The sequence below is a fragment of the Sorex fumeus genome, unplaced genomic scaffold (genome assembly GCF_029834395.1).
Source record: "Sorex fumeus unplaced genomic scaffold, SorFum_2.1 ptg000128l, whole genome shotgun sequence".
NCBI lineage: Eukaryota > Metazoa > Chordata > Mammalia > Eulipotyphla > Soricidae > Sorex > Sorex fumeus.
The window spans coordinates 18,811,503-18,830,679 of NW_026606185.1; the positions used below are offsets into that span (position 1 = coordinate 18,811,503).

General features: G+C 38.8%; 1 protein-coding gene across 1 annotated transcript in view; it reads left to right on the forward strand.

Moving 5' to 3' along the window:
• L3MBTL4 (L3MBTL histone methyl-lysine binding protein 4) overlaps positions 1–19,177 on the forward strand; it is a 328,160-nt gene that overhangs the window by 103,826 nt on the left and 205,157 nt on the right. Inside the window, exon 10 of the mRNA XM_056138437.1 lies at positions 15,000–15,114. Coding sequence (XP_055994412.1) covers positions 15,000–15,114 — 115 coding nt within the window. The remainder of the gene's footprint in view (positions 1–14,999; positions 15,115–19,177) is intronic.

A 19,177-nucleotide genomic window follows, 5' to 3' on the forward strand; every position in this document is an offset into this window, starting at 1 on the left:
AACCACCGTTACTTTCACAAGTTCACATTCTTCCATCTTTGTCATACTAAGTCTATCTTATGTACCACAAAAAAACGTTGTTTCTTCTAAATTTATTGCACTATTTTGTCCTGTTTTTATCCCATTTTGTTATTTTGATCTTCAGTCACTCTGCAGAGTCTTCCCAGTCACTTAGGACCTGAGCTCCTGGACATATTATTCCTGAGGGGATCAGTGCTTTTCATCAGATCCACAAGAATCATTAAAAGGATATTTTTACATCGATTTTCTGTATCGCCACCTATCTATTCTTCATATTTAACAGGTGAAGATTTTGCTCCCTTACTCTGTTTCTTGTGGCTTTTCCCTTTTTGAAACAGACCACACCTGGCTTCTCCTGCCCCATTCTGCCTTGATTATTTATTTTTATTCATTGGAGATGTGGGGATTAGAGGGAGGGAACATACTCTTGGCTATACTTAGGACTTACTTCTGGCTCTGCACTGCACTCAGGGATCACTCCTGATGGGGCCTGGGTGATCATCTGATGTGCCAGGGATTAAACCTGGGAAGCTGTGTGCAAGGCAGTTGCCCTACCCACTGTACTATCGCTCTTGTCCTTCTGTCTTTAGTCTTCAGTTTCTTACCGTATTGTTTTCTTATTGCTTCTTAGTATTTTGTGATTTTTAAATATAATCTTTTAGACTATCGTAATCTTGCGTATTAATTGTGCACATGCCACACATGTTACCAGATGGCTGGGGATAACTTTGAGACAAGATTGATAGAAACCAGTGGAAAATTAAGATGACATCCCTGTAGGGAACTGGATAGGCAAGTGAACGCCCCAGGGCTGGAGAAAGACCTAAGTTACTGCCAACCTTCCATTCTTTAGGGAAGGATGCTTAGGAATTGACACCCAACCCCTGTCTCCTTATCCTTCAAAATCGTGCTGATATCTCTCTCTAGACAAAGCCTAGCTAGAAACAGAAGGTGGTTTCCATAAAAGGTTGTTTCCTTGACACACTGTATATATAAGAAGAGAGAACAGTCCATCTAGAATTTATTTCTAGATCCGTTTATATTTTTCTTTGTCAGCACATATATGTCCATGGCTTCACTTGCTACCTCTGTGCTAATGACTGTTAAGTGTATGCCTTCTATTTCTCAAGCAAAATCCAGGAACTAATTTTCACTTGAGTATCTTGTAGGTGCTTCAGAAGTAATATGATCAAGATGGAATTCATCCTTCAATGAAAATAAATCAAACCCAAACAGCTAAAACTCTACTTTTCCTGTATTAATTATTAATCACATAGCCCATATTAAAAACTATTTTTATCAAAGTGACACGCAAAATATAATTCTGCAAATTTTATTAAAAAAACACTTGCCTAAAAATCTTCCACCGTTTACCCTCTGCAGAGGAAATCTCTTCCATTTATTTTAACTATTATGGTGTTTTTCTTGGTGACTCAAAAAAAGATTGCCTGTATCTTCTTTTTGTAGGATTCTTAATATGTGGGTGGAATTTATTTTCCTCTTCCTCATCCCCATATATGTACTCAGTGTTTCATGAGTGCTCCTCTCAGTTTAGGTTAGTTCATCTTGAATCTTTAGAATTTTATTATCAGTTTTATGACTAGACCCTTTGATGCCCAGCGATCACCCCTGCTGGTTTTTGCAACTGAATCACCAGCCAACTCTACAGCAATATTTTGTTCACCCACACACATTAGTCATTACAAACAAGAGAATGTGTAATCACTTTTCTCTTCTGAAGTAATAAATGGCTAAAAGGAGTTTTAGGTAATTGCACATGTTTTTAAGGGTTATTTTACAGTTTTTGGAAAAAAATGTTGCTAGATAAAAAGATATACCTATGAAATAAATTCATGAGTCAGTAGTGTCTTAAACTTTAATATACGTTTTTGCAGATTTTTTGCCACACCCAGCTGCCCATGTCAGCCCAGTCCTGCCTCTCTCTGCTCAGGAGTGACCCCCTGACCACATGCCATACTAGGACTAAATACTGGATTGGTTGCATGCAAGGCAACCAATCTTACTTCCTGTACTTTCTCTTTGGCCCAGTTGTTTTAAACTTAAAATGATATAAACTTTGATTTATTTTCTTTGAAGGGGAATACAGTGAATTCCATCTTGGTCATATTACATCAGAAGTGCCTATAAGATATTCAAGTGAAAATTAGTTCTTGGATTTTGCTTAAGAAATATAAGGCATACACTTAAAAACCATTAACACAGAAGCAGCAAGTGAAGCCATGGACTTATATGTGCTGACAAAGAAAAATATAAAATAGATATCACAATCACGATCATCCTGTTGTTCGTCGATTGTCTCGAGCAGGCACCAGTAAGGTCTCCTTCTACCTAGCCCTGAGATTTTAAAAGAGCTATTTCAATGCTCTTTCAGGATTAGGAGGATGAGACCCATCATTGTTACTGGTATTTGGCATATTGAGTACGACACGGGAAGTTTCCCAGACTCTGCTGTGTGGGCAGGATATTTTTTGTAGCCTGCCAGGTTCTCCAAAGAAAAGATAATAAGATGTCGCGCGGCTGCAAATGCAGCCGCGCACTTCCAGGAGCCGGGTTTTATAGTCTCTGTGTCTTGGCCGTTGATGGGACCAACCTGGCGCTGTCAGCAGCTGGTGGGTGTGACACCTACCTACTGGAAGATGGAGACTCTGGATGGAGAAGGCCCAGTCCCAATCCGAGTAGATTATAATAGATATAAACTTTAGTAAACTAGACAAGGAATGTGGCTAACTGCTGACACAATGCTGTGGAACAGACAGTATGGTTTTAAAACCAAATCGATCATATAGGCAATAGGGGAAATCCTTTTTAGATCTTTCTTCGTGTTTCTTGTCTAAGGGAACTTTTATTAGGAAAGTAGGGTGGGGAAAAGAGTTAGGAATGTGGAATTTATGCTTGGATTGGTTTCATTTTATCTTGAAAAGCAGGAGTCTCAAGTCATCTTTTATCTCAACATTCAGATGTTGATATCAAGATGAAAGTCCCTGAATCACAAGGACAAGGCATCTTAGCATCTGCAGAAAGAACCTGAGGAGCAGTCGTAGTAAAATCAACTGTGGGTAAAATTTCCATCTGGCAGGGGAGGGCAGAAGAACATCCTGCAAAATACTCAGGAAAAATAGAACATCAATCTTTAATGAGATGTGTGTGTTGGGTGGTTTCAAATGGGTGCTTTAGATACATTTGCTCTGCAACATTTTCATAATCGGAATGGGTATATTTGCATTTGTTGCATTCACTGGTTTTTTTCATTTGTCCAACAAATAGAATGTTAAAATGCTTCAACAGATATGCTTCATATACTGTCTGGTATTAGAAACAGAAAATGAGAAGAGATGTAACAGTTTTCAATTCCACATGCCCTTCTGTCCTAAAAGCACTAGTAAAAAACTTAGAAGGCTAAAAAATCAACAATTCTCTATGGATCCAAGGGTAAAGAGAGAAGAGACACAGCAAATTACTGATACCAAGACTGGAGAGACAGGTAGATGGTAGATGTGGAAACTTAGCCATGGGTCACAAGACTTCATGTCATAAGAAAAATGTCCTGGGGAACCTGTCCTGAGGTAGGAAAACTGAACTGTAATTGACAAATTGCTTGAGACTTAGGTTAAATGACTCAGAGTAAAAAATTCTAGGAGACCAAGTTGTTAGGGAAGGCATAATGTGAGATTTTCCTCTGCATTTTGCTAGGTTCAACTAGGAGCTCGCCCAGAGTAAACATCAGAAAAACTTCATCCTATTTAGTCAGGGACATAGAAACCATTTGTTTATTTATACTAACTTTCAATTATTTTAAAAAATTTTTTTCAATTGAATCACCCTTTATATATACATAACTATATATATATATATATGTATATACATAAAAACATGGGATGGAGCGATAACACAGTGGGTAGGGTGTTTGTCTTGCACGCAGCCAACAAGGCCGACCCGAGTTAGATTCCTCCGCCCCTCTCGGAGAGCCCAGCAAGCTAATGAGTGTATCTCGCCCACACGGCAAAGCCTGGCAAGCTACCCATGACTTATTTGATATGCCAAACACAGTAACAAGTCTCACAATGTTACTGGGCCTGCTTGAGCAAATCGATGAACAATGGGAGTGACAGTGATATAAACATAACTATAAATTATGTTTCCTCAAGATATAATCAAGGTTTTTTTTTCTTTACATACTTCATGTCCCACTACTCTTAAAAGTGCCATCTTTTTTTACTTTAAACACCACAGGTACTTTCTTTTACTTTAAACAGCTCAGATACTTTTTTACTTAAAACTACACAGGTGATTCATAATTTATTAGTATAATGAATGTGATTTAGTAAAAAAACTAGTTAAAAACCATGATGATTTGATACCAGACCAAAGTGAAAATTCATAATGTTAGTACAAATTGAGAGAATTTGTTGAAACAAAGTCGACAGCTAAGATCAATGAATAAAAGAAAGATAACCTGCTAAATAACCAAGAAGAAAATGCTCTTTACACTGGTGGTTACAGCCTTACTCTTAAACTTCATAAATCTTACAGCAGAACTTATGGTGATATTTATGCTAGCTATAACCATAAATTGTTTTTGAGATTGTTTGTCATTACACTGCTTATGAAGACAGTTTTTTCTTTCTAAGAAAATTATTGCCCACAGATATTTTGCTCTAGAGCCCAAAATATGCTTACCTGATGAAATATTTAAAGATTCCTTAATAAGAATTTTAACCCTGGGAATTGTATTGGAAATTTGGCATTTTTATTTCTTGTGGGAATCTTATGTGGAAAACATATGGGAAAAACTAATTGAATTTGCTGTAATCATAGAAATGAATGGAAACTTCCAAAAGTTTATTTATCAGAAACAAAAACATTTGGAGATGAATGTCCTCTGGATTATGTCTTCAATTGGTCTCATTGTCTTATAAAATTAAATAAGATCTATGACTTTTTTAAAAAGTTAAATTATTCTTGATTGCTTTAGATAGAAACTCAGTCTGATGGCAAGTTCAGTTGATTAACAACCCTGTTGCTATGGTGATAGAAAAAAATTTAAATTTTATCCAAAAGCTTCCTTCTGAGAATAATCTAGCATCTGTGGTTATAAAATATGATTTCCAGGCATCATTCCTGACCATCCTCTATTGGATAGAGTCCTGGTGGAGGCAAGGGATGGTTGGTATTTCATGTACTAAATTTTGAAAGCCAGAGAGTACCCCAAAATATGGCGAATTTGGGTAGTAGCCCTACAATTTTTAGAATAAGCAGTGAATATTTTTAATTTTCTAATTTAAGAATTATAATTAGTTAAATTCTAAATCTAGAATCAAAATAGTTAAATTCTAAGTTAGTAGTTAGGTGGCAAATACTCTTAAATGCTATTCTCTATCAATTTTTCCCATCTGGTAGTATTTATTTATTTAGAGCGATTAAAATTGTTATGGAAGTTTTATTCTATGAAACTTAACTGTATCCTTCTTAGATCAACTGTGCATCAGAGTAGGTAATCAGGCAAAGGAAAAGGACTGATATTGTTAAAATGCTTCCCTCAGAGTGAGTGGATTTGCAAATGGTGTCAGTGTGTTCTCCAGTTTCTAGACTACTAAGTAAAAGATCAGAATCCTGGGCTAGGAAGGAGAATTTAAAATCATCATCAATAGCACTTCTCAATCTCTATGTAATCCTTTTGCATTTCTTCTTTTGCAATATGAATATGTGATAGTAATATTTAAAAGTATAAACACGCAGGGCTAGAGTGATAGTAAAGCGGGTAGGGCATTTGTCTTGCACACAGCTGACCTGGGTTTGATTCCCAGCATCCCATGAGGCCCCCTCAGCATTGCCCGGAGTAATTCCTGAGTACAAAGCCAGGAGTAACTTCTGTGCATCTTGGTCGTGACCCCAAAAGCCAAAAAAAATTAAATAAATAAATAAATACTATTTTATCATAAACTTCCTCCTCTGTATTTCCTTCCTACGTTCTTTTCTTGCCTGACTAAACATGTAAGCAGGTAGATTCAAGATGGAAATCATGATTAATATGCACAAGCATGTGCAGTTCTACGCCATAGGTAGCCCTGTGTTATTCAATGTATTTTATTTTCTTTATGAAAATGCCATTTTCATGTTTCAAAGTATAATTTGCCACTTGAACAATAGATTTGTACATGTATAGTAGTACCTATGGAATGGTCCTCTCACTGATTGTTCTTAATTTAAGTTTTTTTTTATTAATTGCCTGATTATCTCCACAAACCTCTTAACCTCTCTGACATTCCTTGCCATCAATCTACAAAAACAACATTTTTAGCACATTTAGTGAGAATAAAGGTGTTTTACACTTACTTTCTGGAATATGTAAGCACACAATAAAAATGAGTCCAAGTTAGCTAAGAACTCATTCAATCTATGCCAGAAGAGTCATTATTGCAAAACCACTTTCCAGCCTCATATATGTTTATTTACCATTGCCTTTCAAATCAATTTGAGGGCTCTGACAAAATACACATATCCAATGAGCCTGTTAAAATGGAAATTAAAATTTTAAGAACCATATAACAGGGGGCAAACAAGAGTAATAATTGCTTAGGCTAATAAAATTGTGGTGATACATTAAATTTAGCTCCAGTGTTCTGAGGTACGTAACGATTAATTTTCCAGTTGCCCAAAGGCACTATGGAGAATGGTAATTACCATCATGCATGACTCAGTGGGTAGCTTCTGAAACCTGACAAAGTCTAAACTCTGGTGCTGAGTCATGTACTCAGTGCAGATGACTGAAGCATATAGGCAGACTCCAGAGGCTGGGGATAAACCTCGTGTGGGAATTGAGCACTCAGTGACCAGGCAGAGCTGGACAGAATTTGCTCAGTGGATTGGAAGCTTTTAATTTATATTGTGTACCCTTTTTTTCTGCTTTTTTTGATATATTGATGTAATCATTTAATACCCAAGATACAATACCATCAAATATTAATAATAAATACTGTACTCATGATTACATCGGGAGACCTCCTTATTTGTTCAGTTTCTGAACTTGAGACATGGGACAAGTTCACTATCTAACCTTTGTTTTCTTAGTTTATAAACATCTTGAGTTAATGGTTCCAGTATGTTAAATCAATTATTTATACAAAACCAAACGTGAAAAATGGCAAGTGTATGAAATATGGTGCTGGAGATGATTTGATTTCCATAATGATCCTTTGCTTTACAAAAAGACTTGTTAATTTTTCTCCCTCCCTCCCTCCCTCCCTCCCTTCCTTCCTTCCTTCCTTCCTTCCTTCCTTCCTTCCTTCCTTCCTTCCTTTTTGTTTTACAAAAAGACTTGCTGTTAATTTGTGTGTGTGTGTATGCACACAATGGAATATGAAATAGCTCTAATAGAAAACAAAATCATTCAGTTTGAAAAATGGATGGAACTAGAGGATGTAATGTTGAGGAAAGTCAGTCAGAAAGGGTTACTTTCAGAATGATCTCTCTCATATGTGAGACTTTTAAAAGAATTCAATGACTGTGAGATATCCAAAGCTGTTCATGATTGGGTTTCAGTAATACAATATTTCATCACCCAGGACCATTCCTCCTGGCCCTTGATCTCTCTCTCTATATATATATGTATATATGTTCATATTTGTGTGTGTGTCCCACACAAATGAGTCAAATCATCATATGCCTGTTCCACTCTCTGACATTTCACTTAGCATGATACTGCCCATGTCCATCTATATATAAGCGAATTTCATGACTTCATTTTTTCTGATGTCTGCATAGAATTCCACTATGTAGATGTACCATAGTTGTTGTTGTTGTTTTTTTCTTTTCATCTAGATGTCTGTTCGCAGGCATTCAGGTTGTTTCCAGATTCTGGCTCTTGTAACTAGTACTGCGGTGAACATAGAAGTGCAGATGACTTTTTTGCAGTATTTTTTGCCCCCAAGTATATTCCTCGAAGTGGTATGGCGTGGTGAAATGGAAGCTCAATTTTTAGTTTTTTGAGCAATGTCCATATTGTTTTCCAAAAAGGCTGGACCACTTGGCAGTCCCATCAACAATGAAGGAGAGTTCCTTTCTCTCCAAATCTGCACCTGCACGGTTGTTCTTGTTCTTTTTGATGTGTGTCCTCTGTGGAGTATGATGATATCTCATTGTTGTTTTGGTTTGCATCTCCCTGATGATTAGTGACGTAGAGCATTACATTTTTTAAATTTTATTTGCAATATTTGATTACACTGAATATTCAAACACCAATCCCATCACCATTACACCTTCCCACCACCATATTTTGGATGTTTCCATCCCAAACCCCAAAGCAAAACCGAAATAATTTATTTTGTGTTGTTTGTTTTGAATAAACTGCTGAAAATGCTCCAAAAAACTTTCGTTAAGGAAGCGTGTGTGAAGATTGTTGTATTTCACCCCGGGGCTATTAAGCCCTGCTGTAAGAGATTACTAATATGTTGCTAAAGGTTGAGCATTGTGTGTTTATAATATATATAAGTAAAAATACATTTCCCTCTAAGATTGGTGTCCTTCTACTTTCAACCCCATTTAATGTGGTGCACTACTCTTGGAATACGAGTGGTGTAAGGTATGAGATATCCAGGAATAGGTTTACTCGTAGGTAAGTCTCAGCCTGAACATATGGAGAGCAGCCATGAACATGGCAGCGGTTGAGTTCTAGAGATTTTTCGCTGCCGGGGCTGGGTCCCTTTGGGCAGGGAGGGGCCTCACCCACCCCCTCTGGGGTGAAACAATCAGATGTGGGGTCCGCTAGCATGGTTATGGTGTTGTGTGCTTTCTTCCAAGAGAGGACAGTGAGTCTCTGGGTCGTGGCCATTGATGAGATCATTAGCACCAGCCAGAGGTAGCTTGTGGGTGTGATTGCTGAGTTGCTGGAAATATGAGGGGACATGAGAGGAGGTTGTAGAGCACTTATTCTTGTGTCTTTTGGCCATTTGTATTTCTTCTTTGAGGAAGTTTCTGTTCATTTCTTCTCTCCATTTTTTGAGGGGTTGGGTGATTTTTTTTCTTGTGAAGTTCTACCAGTGCCTTTACATATCTTGGATATTAGCCCCTTAACTGATGGGTATTGAGTAAATAAATGTTCCCATTCTGCGGGCTATCTCTGTAAGTTAATCACTGCATTTTTGAGGTGTAGGAGATTTTTAGTTTAATGTAGTCCCATTTGTTTATCTTTGCTTCCATTTTCTTGGTCAGTCATGTTTCATCTCTGAATATGCCTTTAGCTTCAATGTCATGGAGGGTTCTATCTACATTTTTTTCCATGTATCTGTAGACTCAAGTCTGCTATTAAGGCCTTTAATCCATTTTGAGCTACTTTTGTTTCTGGCATTAGGGAGAGGTCTGAGTTCTTTCCTTCCTTCCTTCCTTCCTTCCTTCCTTCCTTCCTTCCTTCCTTCCTTCTTTCTTTCTCTCTCTCTTTTCCTTCCTTCCTTCTTTCCTTCCTTTCTTTCTTTCTCTCTCTCATCCTCCCTCCCTCCCTCCCTCCCTTCCTTCCTTCCTTCCTTCCTTCCTTCCTTCCTTCCTTCCTTCCTTCCTTCCTTCCTTCTCCTTCCTTCTCCTTCCTTCCTTCCTTCTTTCTTTTTTTCTCTCTCTCTTTTTCTTTCTCCCTCCCTCCCTCCCTCCCTCCCTTCCTTCCTCCCTTCCTCCCTTCCTCCCTTCCTCCCTTCCTCTCTTTCTTTCTTTCTTTCTTTCTTTCTTTCTTTCTTTCTTTCTTTCTTTCTTTCTTTCTTTCTTTCTTTCTTTCCTAGCTTCCCAGTTTTCCCAGCACCACTTGTTGAAGAGGCTTTCTTTGCTCCACTTCATATTTCTTGCTACTTTTTCAAAGATTAAGTGGCAGTATATTTGAAAGTCTGTATCAGAATATTCAACTCTATTCTATTGATCTGCAAGTCTGTCTTTATTTCAGTACCATGCTGTTTTAATCACTACCACTTTATAGTACAGTTTGAAGTTGGGTTTGATGCCTCCTATATTCTTTTTCCTCACAGACTGCTTTAACTATTCATGGGGATTTACTGTGCCAACATATGGGAGACTTAACGATGCACAGTAAGGTAATAAGGAAGGCCCAATGGCAATAAATTGAGCGAGAGAACTGATTCACACATCAGATTGAGGGAAAAAAAGGAAGAGGTTTTATCGATTCACACATTAGGAGGGAAAAAAAGGGAGAGATTTTAGGGTTCTTTGGGGAAGGGAGATGGGTGCACTGGGAATGGGTGTGGTGTTAGAATTATGTGCTTAAAAAAACATTAATAGTATTTTAAACCAAAGAACCCCAACTAAAATTGTTTAAAAATTAAAGAATTTTTAAAAGAAACATAGAAAGAAATAACAAGTGGTCAAAGAAAACAGATCCTGAGAATTGGTCTACATAACTGAAGGAAGTTGGTGATGTGGGTGGGGGAGTTTTCAGGAGAGAACCCTGAGACAGTTTGGCGGGAAATGAACTCTCAGGTGTGGGTTTGGAATATTGTATACATGGAACCCTATCATAAACTGTTTTGTCAACCATGTGACAAAATGCTTTTTAAATAGTGGTGTCCTCGGGGCTGGAGTGATAGCACAGCGGGTAGAGCATTTGCCTTGCACACAGCTGATCCGGGTTTGATTCCAAGCATCCCATATGGTCCCTGAGCACTGCCAGGAGTGATTCCTGAGCACAAAGCCAGGAGTAACCCCTGAACATCACCAGGTGTGACCCGAAAAGAAAAATAAATAGTGGTGTCCTTGCATAGACCCAAAGACTTAAAGAATATTCCCACTAAAACTCATAGTTAGATACCAAAAGACGTAACATTTGTGGAGTAAAGAGGTAGCATAGCACATATGGTGCTTGCATTGCACATGGCTGATCAGGGTTCGATCTCTGGCACCCCACATGCTGGCTTGAGCCCCACTAGGAGTGATCTCTGAGCTTTCAACATTACTAGTTTCAAGAGCAAGCCCTGTGAGCACTGCTGAGTGAAAAATGAAAAAAAAAACAAAAAAGCAAAAACAGTAAAAATATGGGTTTTAAATTTTAATAAATATATATGTAAGTTAAAATTACAGTTGTTCTAATTGTTGTTTGCACTTGATATTAGCAATTTCCAGGGCTTTTTCTTAAGAAGCCATTATTATAGAATATGATTCTTACTCCAAGCATGAAATCACTTTAGTAACTCAAATTCTCAAAATTGAACGAGTCTCTCCACTTTGGTCTTCCTACTCTCATAGTAATGTATGATCTATAGTGTCTTTATTTTACTCTCAGCCTCCTATTAGCTGTTCTCTACCTGAACTTCTGAAGTCTCACTTTCAAGGAAGGGCACAGGTGGATTTCAGCCTAGCTCTACGTGTTGTGAATAATCCTCCTAGTTCTGGATCCTCCTCTTCTTAGATCTATCTTATCTAATTTAGTAGTTAAGGACACTACCATATTCAAAAGGGTAAGCCTGATAGAAATATTCTTTTGAATGTTACTCTTAAGATCTCAAACTTTGGCATATGTCAGCTGCATCAAAAGGATTTGGCTCCATTCATATTTGTTTAGACTTCACCCTTTAGAGTTTTTGATATAGTAGGATTTAGTTGGAATACTAGAATTTGATTTTGGTGACTAAATTTTTTTAAATGGTGGTTTCCTTCAGAGTACATCCCATAGACCCAAGACTTAAAGAATAGATCAACTAAAACCCACAGTGTCATATTCCCAAGTGATACTGATGCTCAGGTCTGAGAATCTGGGAATCACACTTTGGGGAAAACAGTTGCTTGGAAATATGAATCTTCAAATAAAAAGTTCTGGTCCTATTAAACTTAATAAGTTTTAATTTTTAATTTATATTTCCTGAAGAATCATGGGCTGGAGCAATAGCACAGTGGGTAGGGTGTTTGCCTTGCATGCCAACATGGCCAACCCGAGTTTGATTCCTCCACCCCTCTCGGAGAGCCCAGCAAGCTACCCAGCAAGTATCTCGCCTGCACAGCAAAGCCTGGCAAGCTACCCATGATGTATTCAATATGCCAAACACAGTAACAACAGAGTCTCACAATGGAGACATTACTGAGCCCACTCAAGAAAATCGATGAACAATGGGAAGACAGTGACAGTGACAGACAAATCATAGGTTTTTATTTCATTTGTTTTATTATAAATGCAAAACAATTTTATTTCTTTTATGCAGAGTATGAATTTAAAAGGCATTTTCTGATTTGAGAAGGGTAGTTTCTCAGTTAACTGATAGAAAATGAGAGTAAAGAGAGTTGAATAATCCTGAAATGTTATATATGTGTGTGTATATGTGTATATATATATATACATATATATATATATATATATATAATTGGCTGGAGCGATAGCACAGCGGTAGGGCGTTTGCCTTGCATGCAGCCAACATGGCCGACCCCCAATATATAATTGGGGGACCACACTCATAAGTGCTCAAGGATCACTCCTCGCTTTGTGCTCAGGAACCACTCCTAGCAGTGTACCAGATAGAGCAGTGTGTGCTAGGAATTGAATATTCAGCCACATGCAAGAAAATATCTTACCTGCTGTACTATCTCTTTGGCCCCTCATATATTTTGTTTGGTTCAGTACTAATGAAAAGCCCAACATTGAACTATCTAGAACTTGGGGTTTAAAAAGTTTCGGGGGGGGGGATGAGGGTGGGGGGGATGCTGGGACCCATGGGGATGGATGACGGGCACTGGTGGAGGTATGGGGACTTGATCATTGTATAACTGAAACCCAAGCACAAAATTTGTAAACCTATAACTGTACCTCATGGTTTTTCACTAATAAAAAAAAGAAAAAATAATAAAAAAAATAAAAATAAAAAGTTTCAGAAATAGTTATTTGGTTTTTGTTTCAGAAATTGGGTTTCATTTCAGTGATTGTCAGACCTGTATGTTTGGCTGTGTGTATATGTGTGCACCTCCTTGTATTTTGTAAATAATATGAAAAACAATAGTATTCGTTAGAATTGTTAAAACCTTCCCATACAACTTCCTCAGAGGACTTCCTCATAACTTTCACATTTTACTTTAATAGCTACTAATAAAGTTTAATGGCATGAGCAGCTATTCGGATCACTACTGCAATCTATTGTGTCAGCAGTGCATTTGTCATTTTTCTCACCTCTTTGTTTCAGTAATTCCATCTCTCCTCATTTTTCAGGACTTTGAAATTTTTAGCATTATAGAGAAAAAATAGGTTATCCGAGAAAAATAGATTTATCCAGTCAATTTATTATGTGTCATTTACAGATTTTTTAAATTTTTTTTATTTTTTATTTTATTTTTATTAGTGAAACACTATGAGGTACAGTTATAGACTTCTAAATTTTTGTGCTTGGGTTTCAGTTATACAATGATCAAGTAACCATCCCTCCACCAGTGCCCATCCTCCCCCACCACGGGTCCCAGCATCCCCCCCAACCCCCATTCCCCCCGTGGAATCCAATCAGTAACAGCTCTAGTCCAACGGTCGTCTTTAAATCTCATTACGTGACCAGCCCATCTGATTTTCGACACCTTGGCAAATGAGACAGCGTCCCTGATCCTTGATCGTCGACGGATGTCAGAACTCCGGATTCGTTCTCTCATTTGAGTGAAACGTGATATTCCAAGCATAGCTCTTTCTATTCTTCTTTGGGAGACCTGAATGGCGTTCTCATCTTGTTTGCGTAGGGCCCAGGTCTCTGAGGCATATGTTAATGCAGGAAGAACAGTGGAATCAAAGAGATGTGCCCGGAGCCGGAGGTTCTTCGTCCTCTTAGCTATTTCTTCGACGTTCTTGAAGGCGTTCCAAGCCGCTCTCTTCCTCCTACGCAGCTCGGGTGCCAGGTCATTTGTCATGTTGACCTCTCGACCTAGGTACACATAGCTGTTGCATTCGGAGATGGTTGTTCCATTGAGAGCGAATGGGGCGTCAGGAACAAGGCTGTTTCTCATAAACATTGTCTTCGTAAGATTCAGCTGTAGTCCTACCTTTCCACACTCACGGTCAAAGTCGGCCAGCATTTGTGCCGCTTGGCTGATGTTTGGTGTTATTAAAACAATGTCATCAGCAAAGCGGAGGTGGTGTAATTGCCGACCATCTATCTTCACTCCCATTCCTTCCCATTCCAGTCGTCGCATGATGTTCTCGAGGGTGGCACTGAAGAGTTTCGGTGAAATGGTATCACCCTGCCGCACCCCTCTCTTGACATCAACGATCACTTCTTTGTAGAATGGTGAGATCCTGGTAGTGAATCCGCAATACAGCTCACGGAGGATCCTGATGTATTGGGCTTGAATGCCCTGATTGGCTAGGGCTTCAATGACCGCTTCCCTCTCAACAGAATCAAAGGCCTTCTTTAAATCAATGAACGTTAAGCAGAGCGGCATCTTGAACTCCCGAGAAACCTCAATGAGCTTGGTTATTGTGTGGATATGGTCGATGGTGCTGAATCCTTTGCGGAACCCTGCTTGCTCGCATGGTTGTCCTTCATCTAGTGTTCTGCCAACCCTATTCAGGATGACTCGAGTGAACAACTTGTAGATGACAGACAATAGGCAGATCGGGCGATAGTTGCCAATGTCATGGATGTCTCCCTTCTTGAACAGTAGTACGGTCCTGCTGGTTTTCCATTGGGACGGAACCTTGCATTCAGACAGGTAGCGAGTGAAGAGCCGAGCCAGTGTATTGATGAGTACTGACGGCAGGTTCTTCAGGTGTTCAGGTCTGACCTTGTCTGGGCCGGGTGCTGTTTGTTTCTTTACCAACGAAATGGCGTGTCGGATAAATTAGAAAGTGAGGGTTAAATTAGAAAATTTTCTTTGCAAATTGCTTACTTCAAATATTGTTTCATTTGAAATATATGATTAGTAAAATTTAAATATTTCATAGATTTTTTTTCTTCTAGTATTTTGATGCAACAGTACTAAGATATTAGTTACTAATTATCATTTAACAGATTCACTTTGATGGCTGGGATCACAAATATGACTATTGGACTGACGCAGACAGCCCTGATATCCACCCAAGCGGATGGTGCGATGTGACAGGACATCCTCTGGAACTGCCATATCGTGAGTATTTTGCTCTTTGTTGCTGCCTTTTGAATACTCATCCTGAATTTCTTAACATTAATACTGAATTTAATATTACTTTTTCATGACATTACAAGTATTTTAATGCAAAATATCAATGAATTGATTAATCACCGCCACAGCTATACTGAAAGTCAATTATTCATAATTAAGCCTCTAAGGTCATGCTTTATATGAGTAAAAAGTTATAATTAGGTTAATTTGATAGTGTTATCTAATGAATCTTCATTTCCTGTATTAGTTTGGAAAATTGAGTGGGATCTAAATGTGTGTGATTTTTGCCATTATTTTTAGCTGAAGTACGTTTTCTCATTTAAAAACACCCCATATTAATTACATTTGCTTTATAGGTGGCAAAAAGTTGAGAAATCAAATATTAACATTTTCAACAATTAAAATTTATAGTTGTGAATATTTCCAAAACCCTTTATTTTATTAGTCTCTGTTCTTTCTCACTACTTACAGTTAAGGACAAAAGAGGCACTCATTAATCCAATGAACCTCAAAGTATAACATATAATTCATTTTGTCTGAATAATTCCTCCGATCCTATTAGGCTGACATAACCATAGTTCCAGAAGCAGCTGCAAAGTCTCCACTCTTATTTTGTTCCCATACTACTTAAACTCACTTCCTCTTGGTTTTTGAGAGCTTGTTTGGAGGTTCTAGCAGGGGAGCGCAGCTACTCTGATACCCTCCACAGAAGACTGATCCGTCCCTATTGGGGGAAGACTCCTCTTCGACCAAGCATGCAGCTTCATGAGGGATGCACATGGAGCGGTGAGGGAGGAAGGGGAAACACGCCTAGCCAGCCAGATCAGCCAGATCAACCCTGGCGATCAATGGGGTGACAGATGTCGCAGCCAGATCGCCCTCACATCCTCCTTTTGGTTTTTGGATGAAAATCACTGAGCCAGTTAGATGTTAATTGATCCCAAATAAAATTTTCTGAAAGGACTGTTGCGTTTTTTAAAGAATTTCCTACATTTTTGCCTGTGAAGAATCCCTGACTGAATAGTTTGACAGGCATGTTTGACAACATGCTGCGTTCTTTAGAATCTACGTGATCACTACGACATGGAACCTTATTAATTTATAGTACGTTCGCGGGTATGGGACCTGCACACTGCGAATGCAGGTCAGCGGGTGGCAGCCAGTCCTCTGTCCAGGAAATGTGTGAGCTTGTGTGCTTTGTGGTCTTCTCAGTTGCATTTTTTGTCCCTAATTTCCCAGCCAAGTATGCCAAAGAGATAGTTCTTGTTTTATGTCCACTCCTCTTCCCCACTCAGCCACCCACGTGTGTACATCATCACAACCTGGTAACTTTCTCCAGGAGCAAAGATCTCAATGGAGATGGGGGCCAATGGCAATTCAGGTACAGGCATGCACGCCTCCCTCCGTTCTGTTAACCTGTTTCTCCTCCTTTGTCAGGCTCCTTTCTAGCATCTCCATCTGAATGTTTCACAAGCATTTTGAACTCAATCCATGGATCCATCTAGAACCACACCCAAGCACTGTGCTTTTCTATTGTAGTCACAACTTCCTCCCAGAGTTCTTGCTTCTTTAGCAGCCATTCCGGACTCTGCTGTGTCCTTACCTACCCCCAGTCCTTTTCCTTCACTTTCACCACCTTCACCTCCCCACTTTCTCAGCTCACACATCCACCCAGTCTCCAAGTCTTTCTGATTCTCTTTCATAACATAACCTCTCTGGAATCCATCTGCAACCTCTCTCATCCAATCTTATAGCATTGTATCAGCTCTCATCTTAGTTCCAAATGATTTACAGAGTATGGTCCCACATTTTACTGATGAGTTAGACAAATCCTCCCTATAAACCTAGAATGAATCTAGAGTATGAATCTCCTAGAATGAATGTGGAGCTACTCAAGCCTTGAAATGCCCATACCAACATATACTACCATGGCCCTCCTGGCAGGGCTTGGGAGTGCCCTAGATCATGTCTGGCAGAGGCTGAAGGACCCTGTGGTGCAGGGTTTAACTGAGTTCCCCCCATGCCAGCCATACACTGCTCCTTGTAAGTGAGCTACCTTCCTGGGGTCAAGACCCCTGTTTCAAAGCAGAAACTGAGCACATATACAATTTTGCTCTGAATCTGATTCCATTATTTAGTTATCACTGAACTCTTTTTCTACTGTAAAGTGAAAAAGATTGCTTGACTTAAGCAGTCAAACAGAACAAAGCCTGAGAGTTTAGCATTGACTGTTGTAATGACTCCGTGACTGTTATTTTTATCATACCCTTTTCATTTTTGATTTGTCTTTTGGGCCACACCAGTGATGCTCAGGGATTACCTCTGGCTCTGTGCTAGAGATCACTTTTTCCGGTGCTCAGGGGACCATATATGCTGCTGGGCATTAAACCTGGGTCACCTGTGTGCATGGCAAGACACTACCTCCATGGAACCTTTTTCTCTATTTTTAAACAGTTCACTGAGATTCATTTTATATTTCTCATTTCCCAAAGAGTTCCCAGGAGTCATTCCTGGTGATATAAATAATTCTGTGCTAGCACCCAGAAATGTGATACCTGGAGGCCACAAGACTTGGTGGTTCTGAGGGGGATCCATGTGGTGCTAGGAGTTGAACTGGGTCCCATGCACCCCTGGCTCATGTACTGTCCTCAGACTAAGGTCTAGACTTGTGATTCCCTTACACAAACACATAGGCCGTCACAATCTTTGTGCTGTTCAATTTTGTTCTGTACCATTTCTTACCAAGACTCTTTATACCAAACTGAATTATTCCCATGCTTTGAAATTGACTTGCAAAGATTCTGGAAATATAACTCCCCTATATTCTCATTTCCACCTTGAATTGTTTTTCACACTTAAATTTAATAAAATTTGAGGCACTTTTACGAGCAAAACCACTCTCTTCGGTGTGAGTCAAATGCCTGGGTGGCAAGAAGCTGACAGGGTCATGTACTCTTTGGTATGATTTATATGTAGCATGTTGACACCTTTCAGAGATGGCATTTCAACAACAGCTATGTTAAAGCATTTTTATTGCTGAATTCTATTCTGAGTCAAAGGGTTGATCTTATCTACTCATGTAATTCCAACTAAACTTTTAATAATCAGCATTTTTGATGATCAGATCAAAGTAAGTACACATTATAAGTAGAACTATAAAATCAGACTCAGTATTTTGTCATATATAATTTGACCAACATTAAATCTTCAAGATTTTAGGTATTTTTAGTCTTTTAGATATCATTTTTATGGCCTATTACTCTATTATAATATTTTCCTGTTGCTCTGTCCAGGGGGCTCAGTCATTACTGTCAGTACTTTAGTATAAATAATATAAAGCTTTGTTCATGAAGTACTATGAGACAACTGAAAGTTTTGGACTTGGAAAAAATATTAGAGTTCACCTAATTTAATCTGCAGTCAAACAGAAAAAAATAATAAGATGTCATCTTTTTATGACATCTTATTATCTCATTCCTACTTTGGACAAACTTGCAGGCTATCGAATGTAGCCTGCCCACAGGGCAGAGTCTGGCAAACTCCCCGTGGCGTACCATATATGCCAAATACCAGTAACAATGATGGGTCTCATTCTCCTAAAGAGCCTTGAATATAATCTCAGGGCTAGGATGAAAGAGACGTTACTGGGGCCTGCTCGAGGCAATCGACGAATAACAGGATGATGAAATGAAATGAAATGAATCTGCCCTATCATTGTTTAGGAATATATCTTTGTCGTTTTATTCAGTTTATTTTCATTTTTTCCTAAAGGATGTGTCATAGTAGATACAGGGTTACATTTAACACTAACAGTAAAAACAAGGGTAAAATATATCACAGAGGATTGTGTCATTGTGGTAGTCAGTGATAATGTGTGGGGTGAGGGAGGTAGCGCAAAGGATGGAGCGTCTGCTATGTATTCAGGAGTCCTGGGTTCAGTCCTCGACCATATAGTCTCTTGAGCGCAGCCCCCAAAATTAAAAATAAAGGACTATGTTTTAAAGATTGAGGTGGACAAAATTTGTATTTTTTTTTCTATTGTGGCTTT